General features: G+C 41.8%; 2 protein-coding genes across 3 annotated transcripts in view; one reads left to right on the forward strand and one right to left on the reverse strand.

The window, feature by feature from the left end:
* LOC108927986 (sodium channel protein type 4 subunit alpha-like) overlaps window positions 1–9782 on the reverse strand; it is a 110320-nt gene extending 100538 nt beyond the window's left edge. The window contains exon 1 of the mRNA XM_029253514.1: window positions 9715–9782. The gene's annotated coding sequence lies outside the window, so the exon portion shown is untranslated. The remainder of the gene's footprint in view (window positions 1–9714) is intronic.
* A 6171-nt stretch (window positions 9783–15953) lies between these two features.
* Window positions 15954–27992, forward strand: LOC108928022 (WD repeat-containing protein 48). 2 transcript variants are annotated; one of them, XM_018741764.2, is made up of 19 exons: window positions 15954–16019; window positions 17803–17943; window positions 18226–18304; window positions 18483–18565; window positions 18991–19120; window positions 19902–19990; window positions 20471–20572; window positions 21266–21490; window positions 22589–22663; window positions 22886–22988; window positions 24977–25074; window positions 25187–25294; window positions 25598–25694; window positions 25825–25920; window positions 26022–26127; window positions 26231–26318; window positions 26624–26700; window positions 26960–27152; window positions 27270–27992. In XM_018741764.2, the coding sequence occupies exons 1-19, from the start codon at window positions 15972–15974 to the stop codon at window positions 27363–27365; spliced, it is 2034 nt and encodes a 677-aa protein (XP_018597280.1). In that variant the 5' UTR covers window positions 15954–15971; the 3' UTR covers window positions 27366–27992. The 2 variants fall into 2 exon arrangements, with proteins under 2 accessions (XP_018597280.1, XP_018597279.1); XM_018741763.2 differs by having other exon boundaries at window positions 15958–16019; window positions 26019–26127.
* The last annotated feature ends 3 nt before the right edge of the window (window positions 27993–27995 follow it).

Consider the following 27995-nt stretch of genomic DNA (forward strand, 5'->3'; position numbering starts at 1 on the left):
GCGACCGTTTCTCACTCGCAGTCAGACTAATAACACTAAACTCGGCAAAGATGAACTACTCGTCTGATGTTTACTGCATATTGGAGCTGGAATCCGTCACGATCACTTGGTTCCAGCGTGTCAGTCTCTCCGCTGAAGTGGGCTTCAACATACTTCAGAAGCGAACGTAGGAGGTAAGAGCTACTTGCCCCCTGCTCTGTGGCCACCATCTCACACAGAACCCAAAGGTCACTGTGATCCTCCTGAGCTTCTGCACTTTACAGGAAGCTCTTTCTGCGGCACCCAGTTGTGAACGCAGCTCACATGAGGAGGTCCTACGCGGGGGACGCTGCTGGGCAGACCCATTAAAACGTCCGTGCTTCTCGTGACATAAGGCTCTCCGATGCTGATAAGCCAGTTCTTCTACGCAACCCAACTGCGTTCATGTTCCAGGCGATGCCACATTGTACGTTTCCAGAGGAGTGTGTCTGGCAGCAAATCAGGTACTCGCTATGTTATCGCAATGTCCAGATGGTCCATCAAGAGCTTGTACAATTGTTACGTGTACAAGTAATGGATGTGCGTTCCTGCAGAGATCATCTGTGGAAGGGCAGGCGGCGAACCCATTCATTACTCAACGCTATTAGCGAATGGGGTCTGAGCACCGCCGTTGTCGTTGTTAGAGACGACACACCTTCGTAAGGAGTAAATCAGGAAGGTCTGAGTGTTTGCTAGAGGACAGCGTGATGATGTAAAGTTGAGTGCGTCATTTGAACAACTGCACAGTGCACCATGGTTTATTCCACTTCCATCATCATCATCATCATCATCATCATCATCATCATCATCATCATCATCATCATTATTATTATTATTATTATTATCATCAGGGACAACTGGTAGTGCAGCGGTTACACCTGCTGCCTTTGGATCCAAAGACGGCAGGTTTGATTCCCCACCTCCGGCTGTTGTACCTTTGAGCAGCATACTTACCCTAAATTACTCTAATAACATTACCCAGCTGTATAATGGGTAACTAATTGTAGGATGACTGACACTGTAAATTGCTTTGGAACAAAGCATCAGATAAATGTGAATTAATAATAATCTAAATTTCTTATACACTCATCCACCAAAACAATGAGCTGGTATCAAGGACTAATGCACTCATTACGTACATATTATTCCACATGCAGTATATATTCATTATAGCAGACAGTGAGGATTAAGCTGTACATCTGGGAACATTGTGAAGCGTGACTCAAAAAAACTGCAAATCGACAACGTTTCCAGCCAGCAAAGTCGGTCTCTTCCTAGCGGTAATGTTTAGCGAAGAGGAAACAACCCAGCTCAAATGTCTGGGAGCAGTGCCAACGTCACTGGGATTTTATCGGAATAGAACCCACTAATGTATTTGACGTTTATACTGTACATAAATTAATTCACAACAGCGATATGTTGCTGAGTTTACTTTTTGTTCTGCTGGACTCCAAAAATCCCGATTTAACACTGATGTGCACCATCTATCACTAGCCTTCGCATTTTCAAGTTATCAGACAAGTATAATGACCCTGAAAACATCTGATGTCACTGCTTAAAGTTTTTAGTGCATATTTCTCACTGGCAATGTAGGCATATTAATTATCATGTAACGATAAGACTATAACATAACAGCAATTGCTTTACTGCTTTATACTGTATAATTGCAATATAATCAATCATTTATTTTTTGTTTTTTTTTTTTAAATGTACGTGAATAAAGTAAAATTTACATCACATAAGACTATCATAAGTACTTTGTCCTCCCTCCCATGACTAATATGACAGGCTGTGCTTGGACAAAAAAAGGATGGTTTCCATGGCGAAGCCCCGAGGCTAAAGACAGTCAAAAAGGGGAGAATTTTTTGGGGGTCATTTAAAGCCCAACGTTGGATAGGGATTATTGCCAGAACTTTGACTGAATGGCTCAAAAATTAAAATTAGACAGAAGTTTGTAAATAAAAATATCCAAATGTGCAAACAGATATTCTTGCCAAATCATAAATACGATAAATCCACGTCATAAACGGTCGCTATAAATTAGAAGGCCATAGCATCCTCGCTACATGCCATCAATACTTTCATTACCACAGAGATACAACATATGTGAATATTATGACGGGAGCAGTAATAAAGCTGTGGTAACAGCCCATATGCGGTCTACTTTGGGTTCCGATCGTTACACTGCTGTTATTTTCATTTTCACTGACCCCACTAACATCATGGCACTTGGTTAAGCCCTGATACATTTCATTACAGAAAAGTTCATATAGCTATTGTAATTATAGTTATATAATTCACTAGGCCAGATTCACAAGAATTTGTTAGTTGCTCTATTAAAATTTCTCATTAAAGAATAGTAGTAGTCTGACATCAATGCTAAATTTATGTATATATAAAGAAAGCCTTATTTGCAAATATTGCATTAAAAGGTTATCGGAGGTTTGAGGAGTCCATGACCCTATTAGTTTATATAATACACATATTGCCCTTGAGGGGAGACAGAATCCACACACAGCTTTATGACATCGGAACTGATGTGTGAACTTCATAAACATAATCTCACAAATCTGTTTAAGCCACAACTTGTAAAGAGCATCAGATTCCACCCAAATTACCTGGAAGATGATAACGGTAGTTCTAATATGTATATCCAAAAACATGCTGTCCAAGTTCCCCCATAGCGTATGAGTGAGAGAGATAGTGTTTGTGTTCCACTTATGCATGGATGAGTGACCCGGTGTAAGTAGTGTATCTAGCAGTGTAAGTCACCACGGTGAATAAGGTGTGTGGGCTCATAATACTACATAGAGTTCATCGGAAGTCGCTTTGGAGAAAAGCATCTGCTAAATAAATAAATGTAAACATAAATAAATAATATGCAAATGCATATGCTCATAATGTTACAGTGTCATACCACTATGAGGTTAATCCCGACTGCTGATTTATTCAGGTTCAGGTCCACGCACTCCTACGAAATGCTACATTCTGCTAACCTTGAAATATTAATCGGCATTAATGAACACAGTCTGAGGGCTAAATTAAATAATTCTCACCTCAGTACTGACCATCTCATGGTATACATGAATATTGATAGGAAGCAGCCAACACTGATGACCAGGTTGTGTGGGTAGTTCAATATGTGGTGTAATTATACTTAAGTATTTCTATACCTCTGCAGATTTTCATAGCCCCAATGGACAGTACAAACACAGCACAACAGCCTGAAGGCATTAAGGGCAGTAAAGTGATTCAGCTGATAGCACCAGTGACCCACAACACCTTTGCTGTGGATTCAGATATAGGTTTGAACCTGGTTCACTTTGCATTTATTCATTTAGCTGGCACTTCTCTCCAAAGCAACTTGCAGTGTTCAGCTACCTACAACCATTCACCCATCTGGGTAATTTTTATTGGAACACGGTAGGGTAAGTACCTTGTTTAAGGATGCTGTAGCTAGAGGTGAGATGTGAACTATGAGCTTTGGGTCCAAAGGCAGCAGCTCCAACAAACACACCTCTGGCTCATGCTCTCTGTGTGTGTGTGTGTGTTATGTTGCTGGATGGGTTACATTACATAGATGGGTGAATGACTGTAGGGGGTTTAGTGCACCACTATAAGTCACTTTGGACAAAGGTGTCAGCTAAATATGAGTTCATAAATGTTGTACACCGCTTTAGCATGAATTTTCCTCTAAACAAATAAAGGGAAATATCAAAGTGCTAAAAAAAAAATCAGTGCATCGTCAACATCGCACACTGAAAGTGAATGTGATCCGTGCTTCATATTTCCCTGGACTCTTGTTTCTTCCAAGATGAGACTTTTCCAGTAAAAATAGGATAACACTGAAAATAATATATAATAATTCTACACCATGAGTGTTTTTAAAAAGTAAACTGATTGCTCATCCTCTTTTAACCTGCGCAGTTATAGCAACAAGATTAAAAGTTGTTTATTGCTCCTAAATAAGCAGCGAATGAGATGCTTCTGTAACGCAGAAGCCCTGGTCAGATGGGTCTGTGTAGTGGGCATTAGTCCCGGAAATAGCCTTTGCTTGTTTCCTCAGCCATTTTCTGCAAAACGATAATCCAAAGTAGTGGAACATGGCAAATGAGACCTCTGCACTGGTGTGGGACCAGCTGCTGTTTTTCTTTTTTTTTTTTTTTTTACTATTTTAAAACTCTCCAAATCTAAATGACAGTTCCAACACGGGTCACAGTCTCAACCCTGGCAGTTTTTTTTTTTTTTTTTAAATGTTTTCATTCAAGGGGGTGCGGTGGCGCAGTGGGTTGGACCGCAGTCCTGCTCTCCGGTGGGTCTGGGGTTCGAGTCCCGCTTGGGGTGCCTTGCGACGGACTGGCGTCCCGTCCTGGGTGTGTCCCCTGCCCCTCCGGCCTTACGCCCTGTGTTACCGGGTGGGCTCCGGTTCCCCCGTGACCCCGTATGGGATGAGCGGTTCTGAAAATGTGTGTGTGTGTGTGTGTGTTTTCATTCATGTATCTCATTCCTTTCTCCAAACCAAATGATAACGTTAAGCTTGCAATTATTTAGCAATTTATTCATTTTCATCTATTCGTTTATCTGACGCTTTTCTCCAGAGATACTACCAATTATTTACCTATTTTTACACCGGATAATTTCCACTGTGTCAGTTCAGGGTTAATACCTTGCTTAAAGGTACTACAGCAGGAGGTCAGATTCAAACCCGGGTCCTCGGAGTGTGAGACAGCAGCGCTAACCACTAAGCCCTCTGCTGGCTGGGTTAAGTAAGCACGTGTTCCAAAAAGCCATCTCCATTAACTAGGGCACAGTATTTGCTCTTGCCACCACCTGCCACATCACACACTTTATTAAACAGCAAGGTGTAAATTAGATCAATTTCCAATGTAGCAGCATAATCATATGTTCTCTATGTATAGAAACAGCACATGTAACACATACAAAAATGCATGTTCATATTTCTATGCCCATTGGCTATTAACAACTTGCGAAGGGAAATACAGATGCTCCTCGACTTACGATGGTCCCACTGGCAATTTTTCGACTTTACGATGCTGCGATAGCGATAGACATTCAGCAGAAACCGTACTTAGAATATTGATTTTTTTTTTTCCGGTCAAGCAATACGATACTCTCTCGTGATGCTGGGCAGCGACAGCGATCCACATCTCCCAGTCTGCCACGCGGTCACTAGTGTCTACAACCGATACTCTGCCAGTGTTTTTTTGGAGACCCCCACCCCCCGTATCTATGTTGTGTTTTGTGAATCCATCATGTCTACAAAACACTGCCTGTGTCTCCTGCTACTGGTGAGAAGAAGAAGAAGGCAATTTCTCTTGAGGAGAAACTCTAGTATGTCTATATCTATAATATTTATTCTTATATTGTAATATCTTCTGTTTTTTACTGTGTTTATTGTTTCTTGATTAGTAATTACTGTACTGTTTTGTGCTGTTCTACACATGTGCACTTTATGTAGTCCTCCATAGGTAGCTTTGGTTGTTTTATGTAGCACCATTGTCCTGGAGGAACGTTGTTTCGTTTCACTGTATACTGTACCAGCTGTATATGGTTGAAATGACAATAAAAGCACTTTGACTTCGACTCTGATGAAGGCGACAAACCCGTAATGGCCATTGCACGTGAACTTGGACTTTCGCAATCGACCATCTTGACCATCTTAAAAGATTAGAAGCGACGATGTTCGGTAGGTTAGGTGTGTTAAATGTATTTCTGACTTACGATATTTTCCGCTTACGATGGGCTTATCGGAATGTAACCCCACCGTAAATCAGGGACCATCTAAAGACAGAAATTTTCCCACAACTATCCAGTTCCTTTTTTTTATTCAATCTGCATTATTTCTCTGACAGTGTAACTTCATGCAAGGTGAATACGAGGATCTATCAATCACAGCCCTGTCACTCTGTTCTGAGTAACTTGTTATGGGCCCTGATCCTAATTTTGGAAATCCTTGTCTTAGTGGATTATATTAAAGCCCTAGAAAGTAATCCTTTCAGTCAGGCCTAGATAACAAAGATTTTAAAAAGGCAATCTGCCTTGGGTGTCTTTTTATGACAAATGAAAATTACACCGAGAAGGTATGTGCTGCCTGTCACCTACCCACCAATCTGTTCGTTTCTGCAAGGAAATATTTCCTGAGTGCAAATCTTTATCCATCATCTGCCGATGTTTGAGCGGTCGCTGTCAAAAATTCTCAACATAGACAAAACGCATTTTTAAAACCTCATACAGCATCTTTTTAATCTTTTTTTTTTTTTGCAACTCTTAGTTTAACTCTGCAAGGGGACTCTGTGAAATGAAGTGATTGTGCGGGTTTTTTTTTTGTTTTTTTGTTTTTTTTACTTTGAGTGGCTTTTGCACATTTTCATTGCCCATTTGTGCCCAAGGGCTGCAAATTATAACTTATTTACAGAGGCTCCCTGAGCTCTGTGAAAATCACTAATTAAGTGATTGTGTGTCCACAAATCTCGCTCTGAACAGTGGGAACTTGATTGCTGTGCCTGTTTAAGTTCGCTGAAATCCCAAATCCTGTCTTCCTTCACAACAACAACAACATTAATTTGGCAGGCAGGGCTAAATGTGCTTTTCATTTGGTCACTTTTTACTGCAGTTTTCTTTCGGACACTCTTCTCCTATGGACAGGACTTTGTTTTCCATATTAAATGATTTCAGATCATTTCCCCAAATAATAACACATTTTCTTCACCCCCCATAAACTTTAAGCCATATTCAAAATACTCAACTCAACACCATTCCACTCCCTTTCCAAATTTTTTTTTTTGCAATTATGTTTAAATTTTACAGTATTTATTATATATTGTAATATACTGTTTTTTTATTGTATATATTATAATATATTGTAACATATCATTGTATTACAATGTACTGTAATATATTGTTTTTTTTATGTACCACCATGCTCCTGGAGGAACGTTATTTCATTTCACTGTATCCTGTAGCAGATGCATATGGTTGAAATGACAATCAAGCCACTTTGACTTGACTTTCACTTGACTTCAGTCAGTCAACCGAGCTTTAGAGTTAAAGGTAAGATGTTCGACGTTGGTGTCCGGGACGATCCAAGTTTGCCTCTCGCTGCTTTCTCATTGGTCCTTTGTGTATCTAACTCCCACTACCCACTAGAGAATTAAGCCAAGTCTCACTTTGTAGTAATGCATTTACTCACTTTTACTGGTAAACATGTAGGTCAAGTAGCTAAAAGCCATTAAGCTTATTGCTGTTCTTTGCAAACGACACACAGTTACCCCTCAACCACTGTCACAAAACACTATAAATAAATAATGTATTTTTAAAAACGTCTTCTTGTATAACTCCCTGGATGTTATGGGTGCTAAAGGAGTATAAGCCCACGAGGGATGGATGGAAGGAGCAGATGTGATGCCCAGCAGCCGCACACCACTCGAAGGATACAGTGCTGCGTCAACCATAAAGTAGCCAGGACAAGGCAATGACAGCCCAAGGGCAACCCTGCCCGAGGCCCTCGTTCCCAGCCTGCCAGGGGATACCGCTGCTCTAATTAAACGCTCAGCACCTCGCAGCCACACGGGCGAAAAGCAACAAGAAGCTGTAGTGAGTTATTTCATCGTCACCGTGAATCAGTGCGCGCTCCAATCCGGAGCCCATGACATCAATCTACACGACACACTCCTCAATCTGCCTGCCTGTTCGAGATGTGTTTAGGCAAATGCTGTGTGGCAGCACGGTATCTCTTACATGCTGAAAATGGATTAATGCACATGGTTTTTTTACAGAATTAACTTGATTGCTTACATAATGTTTATACCTTACGTTATTATGTTATTAGAATAATCCCTTACAATGTATAGCTCGTTTACTGTTTTTTTCTGTGCGTACAGTTTATGTAATTGAACATATTATGATTATTAACATAAATAATGACAATAAAATCTGGATTATTGCACTTTGCTCTCTACAGACTTAAATTTCACGATTCTTTTATTAAAGACAAAAAATATAAAGTTCATTCTCACAAGCAGATAGATGGACATTGTACAAGTGAAAAAATAATGTAAATTTAAAGACTTATTTTCTACTCTAGAGAGATCTTTAGTTATGTCTCATGTCTCCGTCATCAGGGATAATGTATTGCATGTCCTTGTCAAGTGTTATCAGGGAATCACTTTGATTTCAGACCTTTTAAAACCATTTTTTCTGCTCACTGGAATGACCATTTAGACACAGCAGTTGCATCCCACAGGATTATCTTACATATATACAGTATATATTATATATAGATATTTATATATATATATACTCATTTAATGCTTCACTGAATGGTGTCTTTTCTTCCTCTCCAAATGCCTTTGATCTATAGCGTCACCCATTAAATTCTGATGATTCATTAACAAAACAACATTAGGGAACTTCATAGACTGTCAGATTAATTAAATTACAATTTAATTCAAATATATTCGTGGCAAGATACAAATATATTAGTTTACCAGAGTTTAATATGCGTTATTATTTATCCACTTTTTATTCATAACAGCTTTTGAGAGATAGAAACAAAGTTTTGCTGCTGGTCCTGTTTTTTTTTTAAGAAAAGAAAAATAATTATATTTGGTTTTAGTTTTTTTATCCTCTTTGCTTTTTAAGGCTGTAGGATGACCTAAGATCACAGCACAGCAGTTACTGTGGTTTCAGGACCCTGGAGAGCTACACGCTCCTGGAGCCTTTACCTCTATTTCCACTTTAGAATGATGTTACCTCGCTCTTTTCTACATTGAAACCATTTATTTGTCCCCTAAATGTACATTTCCTTACACTATGAAAGAGAAACAGCGGGGCTTTTTTTGTGTTTTTTAACGCGGGACTTGCAATTTCACAATTCAATTTCGCACCCTGTTGAATTCGTTTGGTATTTTATATTTAAAAGTTTTTTAAAAAACTTCAGATGTTCAGCTGTGTGCTAAAAGGCACAGATCAGATCCGACACACTGCACATATGTATGTTGCGTTTTCTTGGACACTTGGAGGAATATCTAAATTCAGCTGCAAACTGCTGCCGCTTGTCTTCCACAGTAAATGATTAAGTTCGAGGCGACACCTCTGTCCTTGTCAAATGTATATTGGAGGTATTAATTCCTGCAGCTATGTCAACCCTAGAACATGAACCATTTTTAACAGATCTTTGTAAAAGTGAGGAAAGAAATTACATAAACTAGGCTCAATATGACAATTAATAGGCTGTGTTGAAACATCCACATCCCCTTAGTGTTAAATTATTAGTAGTGTAATAGACACGAATAAATAAAGCCTTTAAACGTTGAGATTTATCTTTTTTCCCTCATTTTTAATGCCCCGAAATAGATATAAGTTCTTTTAGATTTCTTTAAATAATATCTATTTGGTTCTGAGGAGCCCTGTGCGTAAGACACATGTGACCCAAATCCAACCTGAAACACAGTTTGTTCAAATTCGACTTTGTCAGTGATGAAAGCATCAGAAAGGACAAAGAAACATCCCCCCCCCCCTCCCTTCCAACCACTCCGTGTTTCCATACTTTGTAAATGCATTTCCTCCCGTGGTAAAACTTTACCGCAGTATACAGCGCATTCTATAGCGCGCGTCTCGGGTACTGAAACGAGTATGTACGGGATGCTGGGGCACAAAACGTGAAGAAATACTTACATATGAAAGAGCCTTATTTACAGCATTGCATCCGGGGAGAAAGAGATGTGCCGATGAGTTTAAAGATGTCCAGAGGGGAGCGGGAAGAGGAGCCCCGTTATCGCCATGTCGGGCTGCGATCTCCCGGGGAAAGCCCTGAAGACACCCTCTGTAAGTTCACATCGGAGCGCATCTCTCTTGCTCTGTGCTTCTGCGCTCGGATCAGTGGCGAAAGGCGAGCAGCAGCTGTTAAATCCCCTCGGTGCGCAGCGCGGGCTCACCGTGCGCCGCCGCCGCCGCCGCTGCCGCCGCCGCAGCCCGAGCGCAGAGCGCTGACATGCCGCTGTCGCTCTCCGCCACAGGTCCCCCCTCCCCGATCAGTGGCAGTTCCGCTCAGGAAGGAGTCTCGCAAGCCCTCGGATGTCCCCCTCCCCGCCCCGCCCCGCCCCGCCCCACCCCCACCTTTAAACCTTTCCTCGAGAAATCATCTTAACATGTTGGCGGGATGTGATCTCTGACACGGGGGAGCCCGACGGCACCGAGGCGCTACACCTAGTGCGCTCCATCGGCACCGGCGCACAAATGCACTTCCTTGACCACTTTGACAAGTCACTGCTGACTAGAACCGAAGCCCTGGCGGGGAGTGCAGAGCTGTGGGGGTTGGCTGGGGGTTGGCTGGGGGTTGGGGGCGTGGGTTGCCGTGCGCGAACTGGGAGCTCAACGCATGTAATTTATAAGAAGACCTCCCCCGTGTGCCCTTCCCCCCACCGATCTGCTTTAGACTTTTGGAATTTCACCCCCCCACCCCCCCACTGCCGACCCTCGCCCCCAAGGTCTATGAAATTATTTGGCGGATTTGCCGTGTCTTGGAGACACCGCTCATCATGTACCTTGTTTAACGTGTTATTCTTACCTAAACCTGTCATGGTTTTATATCCAGCTGCTGCGAATGAGTCGCTTGTCTGCCTTTTAATCGACTTCTTACTAACGCAAGTCATTTTAAACTAAAAAGTCAAAATGTTTCATGAAAACATGAGAGGGGAAAAAAATGTGGCTGTTAGTAATGCTAATGCAGTTGTCTAAACTCATATGGGAGGGGGGGGAAGTGCTTCAGACATAAAAGCTGAAGTGGTCACTCCCTCTGGTGGCAGATGGTTGACTTTGGTTTTTCTGCGCAAAATGATGTTCGGGTCACTTCAAACATCAGTTTTCTGGAGACCAGTTCATTGTTTTTGAGGTGGTAACAGGGTAGTTGGTGGTGTAGCAGTTACAGCTGTTGCCTTTGGATCCAAAGATCACAGGTCTGACTCCCAGCTACAGTATCCAGAGCAATGTACTTACCCTAAATTACTCCAGTGACATAACCCAGCTCTACAAATGGGTGAAAACTAAGTTCATCTGAAGAAAAAGCATCAGATACATAAAATCAATGCTTTGGTGAAATCAGACATCCGCACATCAGAGGATTCATCTGCCAAAGGCCTCAAACCCAAAGTAAGCTCTAGTTCAATGAAGCATAGAAGCACACAGAAATTTTAAGTTTAACATAATCCATCCATTTCATGAACAATTTTTTTCTTATGGGTGTTGTAGCATATGTAGTCAATGGTTATAAAAGTCATTTAATTTTTCTGCTCATAATGTTAATTACTGCTCACCATGAAAATCGCTGAGGGTGGTGTCCCCAGCTCATAAATTTAAAAAAATTTTTTAAAAAATCCTCAGCATTTGCCCAATGCTAGACCTTTTACCTGCATTTTATCTGACTTTTCAGTTTTACCACACTTGCTTTGATTCAAGTAAAGTGTTAGATAGACAGATACACTCAGACAGGTTGCCAGTCTCTCCCAATGAACCTTCACCTGCTAACTGAAAAAAGTTAGAAAAGTACAAATATACCTCTAACTGTACACAATCATGTCTAAGTCAAGAAAGAGCTCTTAAGGTAAGTCTGGTAACATATTGATAAATATTTAAGTGTGGGACGCAAAATTGACCTCATAAATAGACACAATAAAAGCTTGGCATTGCATTAGTATAAGCTGTAATGCATCACACAAGCAGACAGGTCCTTTCCGTGGTTCAATGCAGCCCATTTCACATACCCGGCCAAATCGAGAAAACATGCACAAATAACATTCATATTTCATGCGGTAATGCAATGAGGACGCATCAGCATTTCAAAGCATGGAAGATGTTTATATGATAGACGAGACAAACAGTCTTGATGCATTGCTGCCATGTTTAAAGGCTCATAAGATTAAAAAAAAGTTTGTGCAATTGTTATTTCTACACATCTGGCCATTTCTGTAGGAAGAATTAAACCACATCAATACAGCTACATAGTTACATAGCAAAGAAGCAATAGGAGCCATAGAAATGTAGAAAGTGAATATATGACAATTCAAAGGGCACATGGAAATCATGAGCTTTGTTGGTCATTACCTTGAGTACAATCCTTTTTTCCAGTGAGGAGGTGGAACATTATACTTAAATCAAGAAGGGCAGGTGAGTAAAAAACAAGGTAATGAATGGTGTTTAATCCTTTTCACCATTCTTAACAATATCTCTCACTGACAGTTTAACTGATGAGTTTTTCATTTATGGGTTTATTGAACTGAAGCCCGGCCCGTGTTGACAAAACTGAAGAAAGCCGGATGGGCCGAGTCCCCTGGGCTGCTATACAGCGTAGAAAGTTCCAGAAGCATATCACTGTATCTTAACTGTTTCTGGTAAAGTGTTTTTTAAAAATGCAGCAGAAATACAGAAACAGCTGTTGCCTCATACAGTTGAGATGAAGCATAAGAACAAGGCATTTACAGTACTGCTGCCCCCTTTGTACAGTCAGGCCACTGCTGGCAGTGTGTGTTCTAGAATATGCTCCAGTGCTTATTTCTTTTCTTTGGCATTACCTCTTTACCCTGTTCAGGCAACTAGTGCTAAGTCGTTGCCTTACAGTTGAAGGGCACATGCTCAAATTCTGGCTCCCATTGGAATACCCTTATCTCCTTGATCAAGGTACTGGCATGGGGTGAAAACAAAACACAGACAGGTTGCCAGTGGTATAACAAAGTTTGTACCAAGTTACATGTTATGAATTGATGAGACATCAAATAACGTGCACAAACAAGAGTACATGTTTAATATTCTTATGAATAGACTAAGAAAGTGAATACAACAAAGATCCAACAAGCAAACCTTAAAAAAAGTAGAGAGAAAAACCTTAACTAACCCTAACCCTTGTAGACAAACTGCTTTCCAACTCAAACCTGGAAACAAAAAAGGGGGTAAAAACCCAAAAGTCTTCCATCACCTTCCTAACAAAACTACTTTTATAATTTCTAAAGAAAACTCTAAGAAAACTAAGAACAGAAACAAAAATATCAAAGTACCTGCAAGAAGGTAAACCAGAAGTGACAGCACTACCAAAAATCACAGCCCACCTACTCTGTTAACCCAGAAAGCTCTCAAATGACCTCCAGGAAGTTGCTTTTCAACATGTGGGAAGTCCCTCCTTTTCGGCTCCAGCAAATCACGTCCATCACTCCGGGATTTATGCTGATGGACAGGTGTTAAACACAAATTGGGGGAGAGAAACCTTCAAAATAAAAGAAAATGGGCATCCCTGTGGATGTAACAGTACCCAGTTCTATAAATGGGCAAATAATTGCAAATAAAGTAAATGGGACAGCTGGTAGTGTAAAGCTTCGAGCTGCTGTCTTTCGATCCAAAGGTCGCAGATTTGAATCTCACCTCTGGCTCTAGTACTCTTGAGCAAGGTACTTACCCTAAATGGCTCCAGTAAAAAAATTATCCAGCCGTACAAATGGGTAAGTAATTGTAGGTAAATTAACACTGTAAGTTGCTTTGGAGAAAAGCATCAGCTAAATGACTAAATGTGAATTAGTATGTTATACAAACCTTAGGAAAAAAATTGTAAGTCACTTTGGACAAAGAATGACGAGGTTCTGTGGACAATACAGGCTTCCCTTGCACAAAGAGTAATTTGATCCCATGAATCTCCTTGTAAGGCAGTTTCTAGTAAAAATTACTTTTATTTGCTAATAATTTAAATGGAATAGTAATGCATTCCTAAACCACAATGACTTCACAAGTTTTTTTTACATTTACATTAACATTTATTCATTTAGCAGACGCTTTTATCCAAAGTGACATACATCTCAGCAAAAGTACAATTAATGCATTACATTAAGAGAAGGAGACATGAAAGTCTCAAGCAAACCTAATTCGTTACCTACCACTTGCTGCACCGAGGTTCATCGTTCAAGTAGGTGCACAAAACACAGGCTAGACAAACCTTGATACCCTCCTACCAATTTTTTTTTTTTAAATAATATTAAGATAGACAAGCAAGCAAATGCAATGCTGGAGTAATGGCAGATAAAAGGCTTTTTGCCAAAAACATAAAATTCCTGCCATATCTTTAGAACATTCGAAACAAAGTCGAGGAAATAAGCACTGCTCTGGACACCTTTAAATCCAAGCTTAAGACCCACATATTCAAAATTGCTTATATTGTTCATAATATATTTGCATTCTACCCTTTCTCCCATTGCCCTCAATGTTTATCTTGCTATTATTTTCTCTTTTTAACTTTGTTGACTTATGCTGCCGTTCTTGGGTTAACTGGTGGCACAGTGAGCAACGCTGGTGCCTCACAGCATCTGTTGTGTTGGTTTGAATCCAGCTCCACTTGTATGCTGTCCTTGTGTTTTTAGGGGGTGATCCTCTGGCAGTATAAAACATCTGTTTCCATGGAACTTGTGGCTCTGAATTGCCCAAAGTGAGAGAGTGTGATTGCACTGTGATGAACTTGCACCCCATGAAGGGTGTACACTGCCTCATTACCTATGCTTGTGGGCCACTGCATTGCCTGAGCAGTTACTGATAATTGATATTTCTGGTTTTATTTACATTTATTTATTTAGCAGACGGGGTGCGGTGGCGCAGTGGGTTGGACCGCAGTCCTGCTCTCCGGTGGGTCTGGGGTTCGAGTCCCACTTGGGGTGCCTTGCGGCGGACTGGCGTCCCGTCCTGGGTGTGTCCCCTTCCCCCTCCGGCCTTACGCCCTGTGTTGCCGGGTAGGCTCCGGTTCCCCGTGACCCCGTAAGGGACAAGCGGTTCTGAAAATGTGTGTGTGTGTGTATTTAGCAGACACTTTTCTCCAAAGTGACTTCCAATGAACTCCATGTAGTGTTAGAGCCCACACACCTTATTCACCAGGGTAACTTACACTGCTAGATACACTACTTACACTGGGTCACTCATCCATACATTAGTGGAACACACACACACACACACACACACACACAATGGGTGAACCTGAACAGTGTGTCTTTGGAGTGTGGGAGGAAACCAGAGCACCCCAAGGAACCCCACACAGACAGAACGAGAACATGCAAACTCCACACAGACTGAGCAGGGATTGAACCCATGTCCTCTTGCAGATGCCATAAGACAGCAGTGCTACTCACTGTACCACCATGCTGCCCTAATTTTAGGTAAATTTTAGGCCTTGGTGAATGAAGGCATCGCTTCTTCTCTCAGAAACTTGATGACTTTATAAAAGTTTAAAATCCAGAATCATTACATTCATCTGACACTTTTCTCCAAAGCAAGGTACAAGGTGTAAGGTCACATATGGGTAAGGAGAGAAAACTGAATTCTCCTCATTTGTAACATGAGAAAAGACTGCAGTTTTCTTCTTGCTGTTTCTCAGGAATGAACAGTAAAAATGTGTTGGGTTCAGAGAAGTAGTTTGCGTTCCTGTATTTGCTGTATGAAATTTTGTATGACAATTACGATCCACTTTCTATATAAAATATAACGTGTGCATCAATTAAATATATTGATAATTTTTTTCCTCCATACGTATACATATATAAAACAAAAATAATTTTCTTGAAAGTGTGTCAGTTTGCTGTTTCGTGTTTGTTGCTCTTATTGCTATTCTTGATATGCACTGTAAGGTTTCTTGTTACCTTGGATTTATCGAAAAGAAATTAACTGCATTCTAATTCAGATTTACTGCATTATGTGTTCTGTCATCCCTGTAATCTCATAGACCGATTAAACACACGTTTTAGGAAAGTTGTTTGAGAATGTGAACATTGCTTGAGTGACTGGCAGTTGGATTCTACATTCTCATCTTTTAGAAGATATAAGGTAATTGTGTGACCTAATATAGATTGACAACACGTTTCCGGAAGTCCGTTCCGGTTCTCGGGGGATGTGACGTGGAGCTGTCAACATGTAAGATGGCGGCCCATCACAGGCAAAATGCTGCTGGGCGGAGGAAAGTCCAGGTAAATTAACACTTTAGCGGCGATGCGGCGGGCAGGTGGAGACGAGCGTGGACTGCCGTTCTTTAGCGATGCCTGTTTTAGCGAAACCCGGACAGGTGAAAGAGGCTCAGGAGGGATTTTGAAGGAGGTGGCGGGAAGCGGGCAGGTGCTGGTCACTCAAGCTCCGGAGCTGTTAGCTGTAGCTACATCGCGATGAGGCTCTGCTCTGCTCCTCAGTCCAGCTCTTCGGGTGTTTTTTTAATAAACTTAATGATTCAGTGTTCCCCTGGCTTCTTTCAACATCAAGTCGTCATTTAAGAACTCGTTTGCAAGCTTCTTGGGGGGGGGAATTTAAAAAAAAAAGAATAAAAAAACCGCGGCGATGGTCGCGCGAAGCTGCCGTCTCGCGGTGTTTAGCTCTCAGGGCTAACCCGACAACGGCTCCCTGCCTGGGGCAAAATAAAATGTCTAGAAAATATATCTATAAAATAGTCGTGTCCTGTACGCTTTCCTCGGTTGTACCCTCACCTTCTCTGCTGCATCCCTTTTCCAGTGTATTTACACACTTGACTTGACTTGACGCGGTGGTTCATATTTATAATTTCCTCCCTCCTCCGTTCCTTCCTCTCTCGGCTCGTGAAAGTCAGTGCTTCACATCATGTTTTATTATTTCTCACACTCTAAATATTTAACAGTATTTAAAGGATATTGTCAGAAGCACGTGTGGTACATGATCAGGGCAAGATAGCTGCTAAACCCTTGTTTCCCATGAACGGTGATGCAAAAGAGCAGAATAACTAGTTACTGACTAAGTGACTTGGTTTTAATTCTGGGGAATTAACTTCCTGATTTCCCCGCGTAAACAAACATACATACATAAGAAATACATTTAAAAAAAAATGTTTCTGGCCACTTTCAGGGGTCTCCAGTTTTCCTTGTGTTTCGCAGTTTTTTTCCTAACAATTTCTTGAATTTGTGTTGTTGTTGTTATTGTCATCATCCTTTTTTCAGCTCCGCTTGCAGTGTTTCATAATCAGCTTTACAATAATTGACCCATTTCACACAGGGTATTTTTATTTTTTTTTTATACTGCATCAGTTTAGGGTAAGTACCTTCATCAAGGTGGAGGTGGGATTTGAACCCAAACCCCTCAGATTGCAAGGTGACACCTGTAACCAAGGTACTGCCCACTCTGTTCTGTGAATCTTTGTCCGTGACACTATTTGAGGTGGACAGCACAGCTGACACAGAACTCAAGTGTGCTTCATAAGGCCTGTGAACTTTGTCCTTTTGCCTAGAGTTTGCCAGCTGTGGGTTGATAAACTGTAACTTGTATTGATTCCATGCTTTGTATCGTTCTATGATTCCATCGGCGACCGCTTTGTGTGTCTGTCAAGGCGTACGCTATTATGGTTTCGGAGCTCATAATGAGTTATGTGCCTTGAGATTATAGAGAAGCCTGTGGGTGTCCCTGCTCTGACAGCTCATTTTCCCTAATGCCTTCGTGAGGACAACTGTACTGTTTATAAAAGACTCGATGTATTAACTCGCCTATTTCATATTATTAGTCCAGTATACTTAAAAGCTTGTGGCAAATGTAACATGATATGTAGTAGAGCCTGAAATATTGTATCTTGCTAACTAAAATTTCAAAATTGCTTATTTGTTAATTGAATATAATGTCCGTTTTGAATGCATTAGGCTGATTCAAAAGCAAATGTTTCAGCTGTTCCTGTTAGTTTGTGAAAATGTGTCTGAATTTGCGTGATCTCCATATATGCTGGACGGTCTGATCACTCTGCAGGTGTCTTATGTCATCCGAGATGAGGTGGAGAAGTACAATCGCAACGGGGTGAACGCACTGCAGCTGGACCCTGCCCTGAATCGGCTTTTTACCGCTGGGAGGGACTCTATCATCAGGATATGGAGCGTCAACCAGCACAAGGTGGACGATCCTTAGATACAGCAGTGCATTTTGTCTGGGATTTGGTGGATGTTGCTAATGCTGCATGTTGAAATACAAACGTTACTTCTGTTGTAGAATAACAACACAAAAGTCCTTTTCCACTCCGTAAATTGGCCAGTTTTTGTCGCACACCATTAATCAGTAGCCCTTTATTTTACGTATTAAGTTTAAACAGGCCTTTGTCATGTGCCTTATCTTTAATTAAACTGGGAGAAGTGTCTTTTCTGGTTTAGTCTTAATTCTTGCCTTTTTGTCTTGCAGCAAGACCCCTATATAGCATCTATGGAGCATCACACGGACTGGGTCAATGACATCGTTCTCTGTTGCAATGGAAAGACGTGTGAGTGTGTTTGACCAATTGAATCATTTTATTATATGTATTTTCACTATATGGTTACAGTCACTTAGGCTACTGTTAAAAATCCAGAAAGTCCAAAATGTACATCAAAGTGATGTAAGGCTCAAAGACTTTGGAGTGGATGTGTCAGCGATTGACACATGGTCGTTCTGCGCTACAGTGATCTCTGCCTCGTCGGACACCACTGTGAAAGTGTGGAATGCGCATAAGGGATTCTGCATGTCTACGTTGCGAACACATAAGGTAATAAAAAAAACAACAATGGTGCTGCACGCCGCTGTCCTGCTTTGTTTAGAGATTCATAAATTGTGCTTTCACATGGAGAATTTTATGCAAGGAATTAATGGAATGATGCAAGGACTGAGGTGGTGTCTTAGCTGTGTACCGTTTCTGACAGTTAAAATGTATTTGCTTCTTAAGAGATTGCTTAGTTAGTACTTTTACATAAAGTAACTTATGTTAATTGACAGATTTACACAGCAGTGTGGTTTAACTTAAGAAATTCAGGTAAATACCTTGCTCAAGAGTACTGTAGTTATAGTGGGGAGCGGAGTTCAAACCAAGAACTTTCTGGTTACAAGTCCACATCTATAATTGCAAAGCAGCTTGCTGCCCTATAATGTTGACTGGTGTTTTGGTTCATGTGCTGGGTGTGTTTCGATGTTTAGGACTACGTCAAAGCCCTTGCTTATGCAAAAGACAAGGAGCTGGTGGCATCAGCAGGCCTAGACAGACAGATCTTCCTGTGGGACGTAAACACACTAACGGCACTGACAGCCTCCAACAACACTGTCACCAGTGAGTACAGTACATACGTTTACATTTGAGCACCAGGATTCTGTGCTTGTGTGAAAAACAGGATGTGTGGAATGGCATAAATGGGAAGCACTCATCTTTCGTGAGACGTGAATATATTGCTATACGTGACACTCAACATGTTCTTGGATTTTTACCTTTTCGGTCAGGGATTTGTTGTGTCAAAACTTGCTGTTTCATGGAAAAAATGTTGTCCATTCAGCTTGGCCAGAGTTATTTAGTTAAAAATGTTTGATTGCACGTTAAAAGTTATGGTACATAACAAAATTGATTTTAATGCTTACTTGGCTCCCTGTCCTGGGTGTGCCCCCTCCTCCTCCAGCCCTACGCCCTGTGTTGCCGGGTTAGGCTGCGGCTCGCCGCGACCCTGCTCGGGACAAGCGGCTTTTGCCAATGTTTGTGCGCGCGTTCACTCACTTGGGATAGATTCGAGTTTTGTCCTTCATCTGGGAATTTTATTTTTGCCAAAGAACTATCATACTGTAGTTCTAGTGAGACATTATCAAAGGCTTATAGAGGATAGAGTATTAAGCTATGAGGCAGTTATTGTGCTACATGGTTTAAATTTCTGAGATGGAACTTGTTGCTTTTAAAATGTCAGAAGAGTGTGCAAGATCAAATACTGATTCATAATTTTGGCTGACTCAAACGGAATGTTCTTTCAATCTACATGTAGAATATGTTCCCTCAGTATCATTCAAATGTCAGGAGACCCTGTGCGTGTGGCAGGACACACTAACAGATCTCTGCATTGTTGTGACAGCCTCTTCTCTTAGTGGGAACAAGGACTCCATCTACAGCCTGGCCATGAATCAGATGGGAACAGTAATTGTGTCAGGGTCCACGGAGAAGGTTGGTCTGCACTCTTTTTCCAAATATCAGATACCTGTAGCAATAATAATGCATATCTTGGCTTTCCCCAAAACTGTCCAAATCAGCTTATAAATTAGTAATTGTGTTCTTGGCTGTATCCTGCCTCATGCCCTATTCTTACCAGATACACCCAGGACCATAACAGCCCTGCACTGGACAAACAGTTATTGGCAGTACATCGATACTGATAATAGATGGTCTTGTGTTTTGGCTTTTCCTGAATGCTGTAGGAGGAATAGTTAGCTCCATGGGAAGCCATCTGAAGTAAATGTGTAGTGACACACAGCTGGTTTGTCCTCTCTGTTTGTGTGTTCTGAGCTGATTTTGAACCTTAATTCTTCACAGAGAAGTTCAAAAAGCTCACGTACTTTGCTTAAAATGGAATTTAGTGACAATGCTAGTCCATGAATATGGAGTCTTGTGTCATCGACCCCTCTGTCGGTCTCTGTTCTGGAACAGGTGCTGAGAGTCTGGGACCCTCGGACCTGCGCTAAACTAATGAAGCTGAAAGGACACACAGACAATGTGAAATCATTATTGTTGAACAGGGATGGCACTCAGGTAAGGCTCTCTGGATGGTGCAGGTGAGCAGCAGATACTTTGGACTTATCGTGACTCATTAGTTGTGCTACAGAACATTTTTATTGCAAACGAGCCCATGTCCTTTAGTTAACTAGTAAACTTTATACTTTATTGTTTCTTCAGCACAGCCAGAATTTTTTAGATTGCAACTGTGTCTTTCCTACAGATTTTTAGTGTTCAAATGAGGTTTTGAGTTCTTTTGCACATGTATTAGTAAAAAAAAAAAAAAATTTTTTTTTTTTTTTTTTGTAGGTTTTTCATGTTTGATTTAAAATGTCTTCTTTTCAAGCATCATTTAGGAACAATGCAGGAAAACATTAACATTCATCATTAAGTCTGAAAAAGGCAGAACTGGATTGCTGCCACTCCTCTGAAATTACTCGACTGGAATGTCTGATGTTTTTGTTTCTTCACCCTATGCCTCTGTTCAAGCGCTGTGTCACTACGTGAGAAGAGCGCTCTATAAAACTAAATTGAATTCCTTCAGCTCTGCGAATAAACCAGACTTAGTGCTTGTTTGTTGAGCTGGAAGGATTTACTTTAATAGTAGCTATTCTGCCTCTTATTGCGTGAGCTTGGCGCTTTAAGGCTTCAGTCTTAGGAAACAAAGGAGGCTTTCGGTAGTGACACGGTCACACACTAACTCTGACCCGGCTCTTGTCTGCACCGCAGTGTCTCTCTGGCAGCTCCGACGGGACCATCCGCCTGTGGTCACTGGGCCAGCAGAGGTGCATTGCCACCTACCGGGTGCACGATGAGGGCGTGTGGGCGCTGCAGGTCAACGAAGCCTTCACCCATGTCTACTCCGGTGGCCGTGACCGCAAAGTGTACTGCACCGACCTGCGGAGCCCTGACAACCGTGTGCTCGTCTGCGAAGAGAAGGCTCCTGTGCTTAAGGTTAGGAAAGCAGCCTGTACTCACGGTTCTGATACCACCAAGCTTAGCAATGAGGTGCAGTTTGAAAGCGTGAAAGAGAAGATGTAGAGATATTTTCTGATTAGTTTGTTGGACATTTGGAGCCAAGGCAGGATGGTCGTTATTATATGATCATTAGGAAAAATTAGTAATTTAAATCATCAGAAGGCAGCAGCAAATCACACAGTGGTTAGAGCTGCTGCCTTCCATTTGAAGGGTCCAGGTTTGAGTCCCACCTCCTGCTGTAATACGCTTGATCGAGTTACTTAATGTGGTAAACAATTGGAAGTAGTTAACTAAATAAAGGGGTAAGAAATTGTATGTACATTAATGTTATAAATTGCTTTGGAGAAAAACATGAGCTAAGTGCTCTCTCTCTAGCACGCACACACACAAAATATCTTGGTAACCAAAAGGAATGGTCTTTGTTGTTATGAAATGTGCTTTTATTTACTTACTTGCGCATTACTTTTTAGAGAAACTGCTGCCAAATACATGTGTGTAAATGTAATGTAACATGCTTGTTTTTCGCCCACTTTGTCCACTGCTTGTGGTAGCAGTAATGGAGGGAACAGCTGCTGACTTGCTCGTCTTGACTCCAGTTGATTTAAGCTCTGAAGTAATGGGGCCAAGTTGCCAGTTAGCGGGATTGGAAATGAAGTGTAGTAATTGAGGCTCTTAATTGTACTGGTGAACTCATTCTTTGCATCAGATGTTGTATGAAAAGTTTTTGGATGTTTGGGCAGTGAACCAAGTCTCAGCATCAAGAGAATAAACTTTTTTTCTGGTCCTAATGAGTACTTTTCTACTGCTGGGTTTATTTCTTCAACGGAAAATTTATGATTAGACCCAGTAAAAGCGGATTCATTAGCTCATCAGACAATATGTTTTGCATAAATTATATGTTTTTCTTTTGTGTTTTGAAAAAGAGCCAAGTGTACTCCTAGAAGGCAGTCTCCTTTTCTTCCTTGCAACAATCGTAGTCTTTGCACTTGGACCTTAGCCCCACTTGCACTCCCCCCTGCCCTGGAGCAGGTGCTCTGTAAATGTTTACGCGTTGTTTCTGCACATCCTTTGCAGATGGAACTGGATCGATCAGCAGACCCCCCTCCAGCCATCTGGGTATCCTCAACCAAGTCCTCCGTGAACAAGTGGGTAAGCACTGACCAAAACCTGCTCATCACCAAAGTGAGGTGAACAGAAGTGGCGACTACACAGTACAGTGAGCTGCCAGGGCAGAGTTTGGCGGCGGGTTTGGGTCTCGTCTTGGGCCACTCCCTGAGCTAACTTCCTTTCCACATAGGTCCTCAGTGATCCATTGCCTGCACTGAGTTTGACTTTGTTAATAAGCAGCATCTCTTACATTGTTCCCTGCAGTCCCTCAAGGGAATCCACAACTTCCGATCATCTGGCGATTACGACAACGACTGCAGCGCTCCCTTGACACCCATGTGCACGCAACCCGAGCAGGTCATCAAAGGTGAGCAGCTGCTTGTTGATGGCAGTCGCAGGAATACTGTGGCTGGTTGTCAAAACCCACTGACCTGTTGCCTGTTAATGGGGGGGAGCTTTACATTTACATTTATTCATTTAGCAGACACTTTTATCCAAAGTGACATACAACTTGGCAAAAATGAGTATTTCACCAACAGATGGAGACATAGATGCAGGTGTGTAATTGTCAAAAGTACAGCCAGATTGTCTGTCACTGTTTTAAACCATCATGCATTTCTTTAGTAGCTGTGTATAGAATTGAGAGAACAGATTTTTTTTTTTAATCTTAACATTAGCAGTAGCATTACATGAGTAACAGCATATACATTTAGTAGGAAATATTTGTGACAAATAATACAATGTACATAAGTGATCAGAGGAAAAGTGAGACCAAAATAGATGTTTTGAGACCTTTCTGGAATGCTGAGAGGGATTCAGCAGTTCTAAGGAACAGAAGGAGCTCATTCCACCACATTGGAGCCAGAACTGAGAAGTTTCGGGATTTTGATATCGTACTTCTTGTGCTTGGGACCACCAAGCGGGCAGAGGTGGTGCAGCGTAGCTGGTTAGAGTGCAGCGAGCGATCAGATGTTGCAGGCGTCGGACAGCAGATCTGCTGATCATCTTGGGGTTAGGGTTAGGCCATGACCAGAATGTTGAACTTGACAGCTATAGGCAGCCAGTCCTGAGAGACGAGAAGGAGAGACATGGTTGCAAGCACATCTCTGTTACTCATCAACGTGTCACGAAGCACCTGGTTTGTTCGGCTTGCTCTTGGGAGGGTTGGGCAACTGGAGGTGGTCATCGAGTGAGTACTTTGTCCACGTTTTGTGGAGCACAGAGAAGGCGTGACCTGTGGGTTCAGCTTTCAGTACCAACAAAAATGCCTCTCTCTACGAGCACCCAGACACGTCATTGTTGCCGGAATCATATCTCTCTTGATCTTCACCACCACTGTTCCTTCCTCATCAGTTCAGAATGTGGAAAAATTACAGGAGTTTGAATTATTTAAACAGGATTTAAATAAGGTCATGTCTGAGCTGCTCTGCTCACCTCGGTGTCACCGGTTTGTGGCACATGGCTGTAGCTCCCTGAGGACATGGATCTCTACGCTGGACAGAGTATTAGGACTCGGACCTCAAAGATGTGGCTTAACCACACTTAACCCAGCGAGAAGGGCTTGAGCTCACAGAAGAAGATCTGATTTAAAGAGTAGCTTTTTGACAATGCTGTGTTGATCAGTGGAAGGCAGGGCTGTTCTGGGAACTTCTGTTGTGAAGCCATTAGTGTGTTATGGTGATTACCCCCAGTGCCCTGGAGACATCCTGAAAGCTCTGTTGGCAGACCTGTCAAGAGCTAATATTGATCAAACTCTAATATGTACATAAAAATAGAGCTAATGTACACATCTTTTTCTTTTGTGTTTGTTGGAAAATGACCCATAAAAACAAATCCGTGAGAAGCAAATGATGCTGCCGGTGTCTTTTATAATGAATCCATTGTCTGTTTTAAAATATGTATTATAATGTACCTCTCAATTTTAGCAGAAGGTAGTTTTATAAGTAATATTTCTCATTGTAACTTGGGCACACGAGTATCGTAATGCTTAGAGCTGTCACTTTTGGACACCGAGGTCTTAGGTTTGAATCCCACTTCATGCTGTAGTACCCTTGAGCAAGGTACTGTTTACCCTGAATTGCTTCACTTAGAAATAAAAATGACCAAGCTCTCGAAATGGTTAAATAAATGTATGTAAAACAAATGACATTTGTTTTGGAAAATAGAATGAACGAAGTGGATAAATGCTGCTGTAATACAAGGGGCAGCAATGTGGTGATTAGAGCTGCTGTCTTTGGACCCAAAGGTCGCAGGTTCAAAGTTATGGCCAAATATCTGAGTTATGTAAATGCTTTCTTGTTTGGAGAGTCCATTCCCCCTGAGCACTGTAATGTTTTGCACCCTGTTGGCTCCTAGGTGGCGCGAGCATCATTCAGTGTCACATTCTCAATGACAAGAGACACATACTGACCAAAGACACCAACAACAACGTGGCGTACTGGGACGTCCTAAAGGTTAGCGTTGCTTTTCCTTCCACTCGTTTCTTCAATTCCCCTTGTTTTGTTGGTGGAAACATTGCTGCTGGGTGGCAGTTTCTTATTTTTTTTATTCTTCATTGCTTTAAAGGCATGTAAAGGTGAAGACTTGGGGAAGGTAGAGTTTGATGAGGAAATCAAAAAGCACTTCAAGATGGTTTATGTGCCAAACTGGTTCTCTGTGGATCTGAAAACAGGGGTGAGTTTTTTTTTTTTTTCTTTTCTTTTCTTTTTAGCCCTAATGTTTTCACTTAATCTAATATACTATAGCACAGGAATATAGTAATATAGTACAGTACAAATTCAAGGTTATTCTCGTTAAGATGAATTTTAGTTAAGATGCAGTGCACCAACATGCCTTTATTATTCCCATAGTTTTGAAAAGCATGTTTTGTTTTTTGTAGGACTGTCAGTGAATATGTCACACATTCACACTAGAAGCTTCCATTAGAAATGGTCAGGTCAAATTTAAATATTTAATGTATTTTACTGTGTTTGCTAGATGCTGACAATCACCTTAGACGAGAGTGACTGTTTTGCTGCCTGGGTCTCCGCCAAGGATGCCGGTTTCTCCAGTCCTGATGGGTCGGACCCAAAGTGTAAGTTTTGAACTTATTTATACAACTTTTCGGTGCTGCTCAGTTATGTTATCAGTTGAAAGTCTGACAAGTAGTTTTCTCTTTGTTGGTGTTTGAATGTTGGGGTTTAACATGCTCTCTTTGCTTCTAGTGAATCTGGGTGGCTTGCTGCTCCAGGCCCTCCTGGAGTACTGGCCAAGAACACACATAAACCCCATGGAGGAAGAGGAAAATGAGGTCAACCATGGTAAAGCAGGTCCAAGTTTCTGTGTGTTGACAGTAAAATTTGTTTTTAACCATCTGTGTGTGTATTTGTGAGCAGATTGTCACTCTCTCTACCTCCAGCAGTCAACGGGGAGCAGGAGAACCGGATACAGAAAGGGAACGGCTACTTCCAGGTGCCACCACACACGCCGGTCATCTTTGGGGAGGCAGGAGGGCGGACCCTCTTCAGGTGTGAGTCGCCCCACTCTCCTTAAAATGTCTTCTTCCACGAGGACAGGCCAGGCCTACTGTGTCTCACACGCCACCCCGCCTCACTGTGCTCCCGTGTTCAGGCTTCTGTGTCGGGACTCGGGCGGAGAGACGGAGTCCATGCTGCTCAACGAGACTGTGCCCCAATGGGTGATTGACATCACTGTGGACGTGAGTGATCTTCTCCCTACTAGTCACCCCGCTCGCACTTAGCATGTTCTCAGATGTGATGGTAGTTTACTTATAGGCACCCTATGAAAGGAAGTGTGTGTATTGTAAGATATTCTTATTTGTGTGCACTGGTTCCTCGGCTAAGAGATAGAAGTGAGACCACAGGTGTTTTTGTAGCTTTTTATTTTCTTTAAATATCTTTTCTTTAAAAAAATTAATATATTTGCCTTCTTAACAACATCCACTAAAGAAACAGATATACAGTGTGTGAATATATGATGACTAACCTTTCTTTTTCCTTCCAGAAAAACATGCCTAAATTTAACAAAATTCCATTCTACCTCCAACCTCATTCGTCCTCCGGTGCAAAAACACTAAAGAAGTATGTTTATCCTTTTTTTTTTTATTTTTTATTAAATGAAATACCACTTCTTTAACACACTTAGCTAGTATGTGTTTTATGGTTTGCATATAGTAATCAGTAATTTAATGGTATGTAAACCTTTTGAGTTGTGCAGTGTTGACAATGTGTTGCCTTCCTTCTCTAAACTGGATAGTTTGAGGCAAGAGCCAGTAGGGCCACTCTTGTAAAGCAGGGGGAAACGACAAAATAAAGAAATGGTGGCTTTTGGTTTTGTCAGGGACCGTCTGTCTGCCAGCGACATGCTGCAGGTGCGCAAAGTGATGGAACACGTCTACGAGAAGATCATCAACCTTGACAACGAGTCACAGGCCACCAGCGCCTCGACCAATGACAAGCCAGGCGAGCAGGAGAAGGAAGAAGACATGGCCGTGTTGGCCGAGGAGAAGATCGAGCTGCTATGTCAGGACCAGGTGGGGTCTTCGGAGCTTCGCCTTCTCTTGCCATTTTCACATTCTGGCCCTCGTAGCACAGTTTTCAGCCTGCACTCCTATCTTTGTACGCTGAAGGATGCCATCTCCTTCCTACAGGTCCTCGACCCCAACATGGACTTGCGAACGGTGAAGCATTTCATCTGGAAGAGCGGTGGTGATCTGACCCTTCACTACAGACAGAAATCGACGTGAACCTAAGGTGTGGGACTCGCGGTGCGCCAGTCGCCATCCTCCTGTCGCCAGCTTGGACTTCCAAACTCATCAGACTGGTTCTAAGAGTAGTACTGTAGGGGGCCACCCAACCCTGTGCTAGATATTTCTCTGTGGCCAGGCCTACCACAGCCTCCAATTGTCCAAGGGGGGTAGTTTCGTTCTGTAACATAGAAACATTGTAGAAACTCCAGCAGAAGTCACTGTTTTCCAGTTAAGCCACACTGCAGAAAAAAGGAGCAAAGACATTGGGTGTTGGGTGTGGGCTGTGTTGCTGTGTACAGCGGATGGGTTTAATCACATCTTCAGGACACTTACATTTTGACTTATTTTCACTGCGCTCCCCACCCCCAGTAAAATCTTTAATAATTTATGATTTTGGAAGGTTTATTTTGCTTTGTGATTCTAGTTGTAAACTGCACTCATCTGTCTCCCCCCCCCAGTACATTCCAGAAACACCAGTTGTTTTGCTCTTTCAGTGATTGTGTGGATTTCAGCGAGGACACTCAGGCAGCAATTCAAAGCAATCGGAATTAGGTCCTATAGAAAGTGCTGATGTGTTTCTTCCAGAAACAAATTAGCTGTTACATTTTTTTTTTTTTTTTTTTTTTT

This window comes from Scleropages formosus, chromosome 7 (assembly GCF_900964775.1).
Source record: "Scleropages formosus chromosome 7, fSclFor1.1, whole genome shotgun sequence".
Classification (NCBI taxonomy): domain Eukaryota; kingdom Metazoa; phylum Chordata; class Actinopteri; order Osteoglossiformes; family Osteoglossidae; genus Scleropages; species Scleropages formosus.

Excerpts from the sequence above, each read along its gene's own strand:
- LOC108928022 (XM_018741763.2), top strand. The coding sequence starts at position 15,972 with ATGGCGGCCCATCACAGGCAAAATGCTGCTGGGCGGAGGAAAGTCCAG. Across the intron at positions 25,075-25,186 it reads CGTACTGGGACGTCCTAAAG|GCATGTAAAGGTGAAGACTT; the intron begins GTTAGCGTTGCT and ends ATTGCTTTAAAG. Across the intron at positions 27,153-27,269 it reads AGCTGCTATGTCAGGACCAG|GTCCTCGACCCCAACATGGA; the intron begins GTGGGGTCTTCG and ends TCCTTCCTACAG.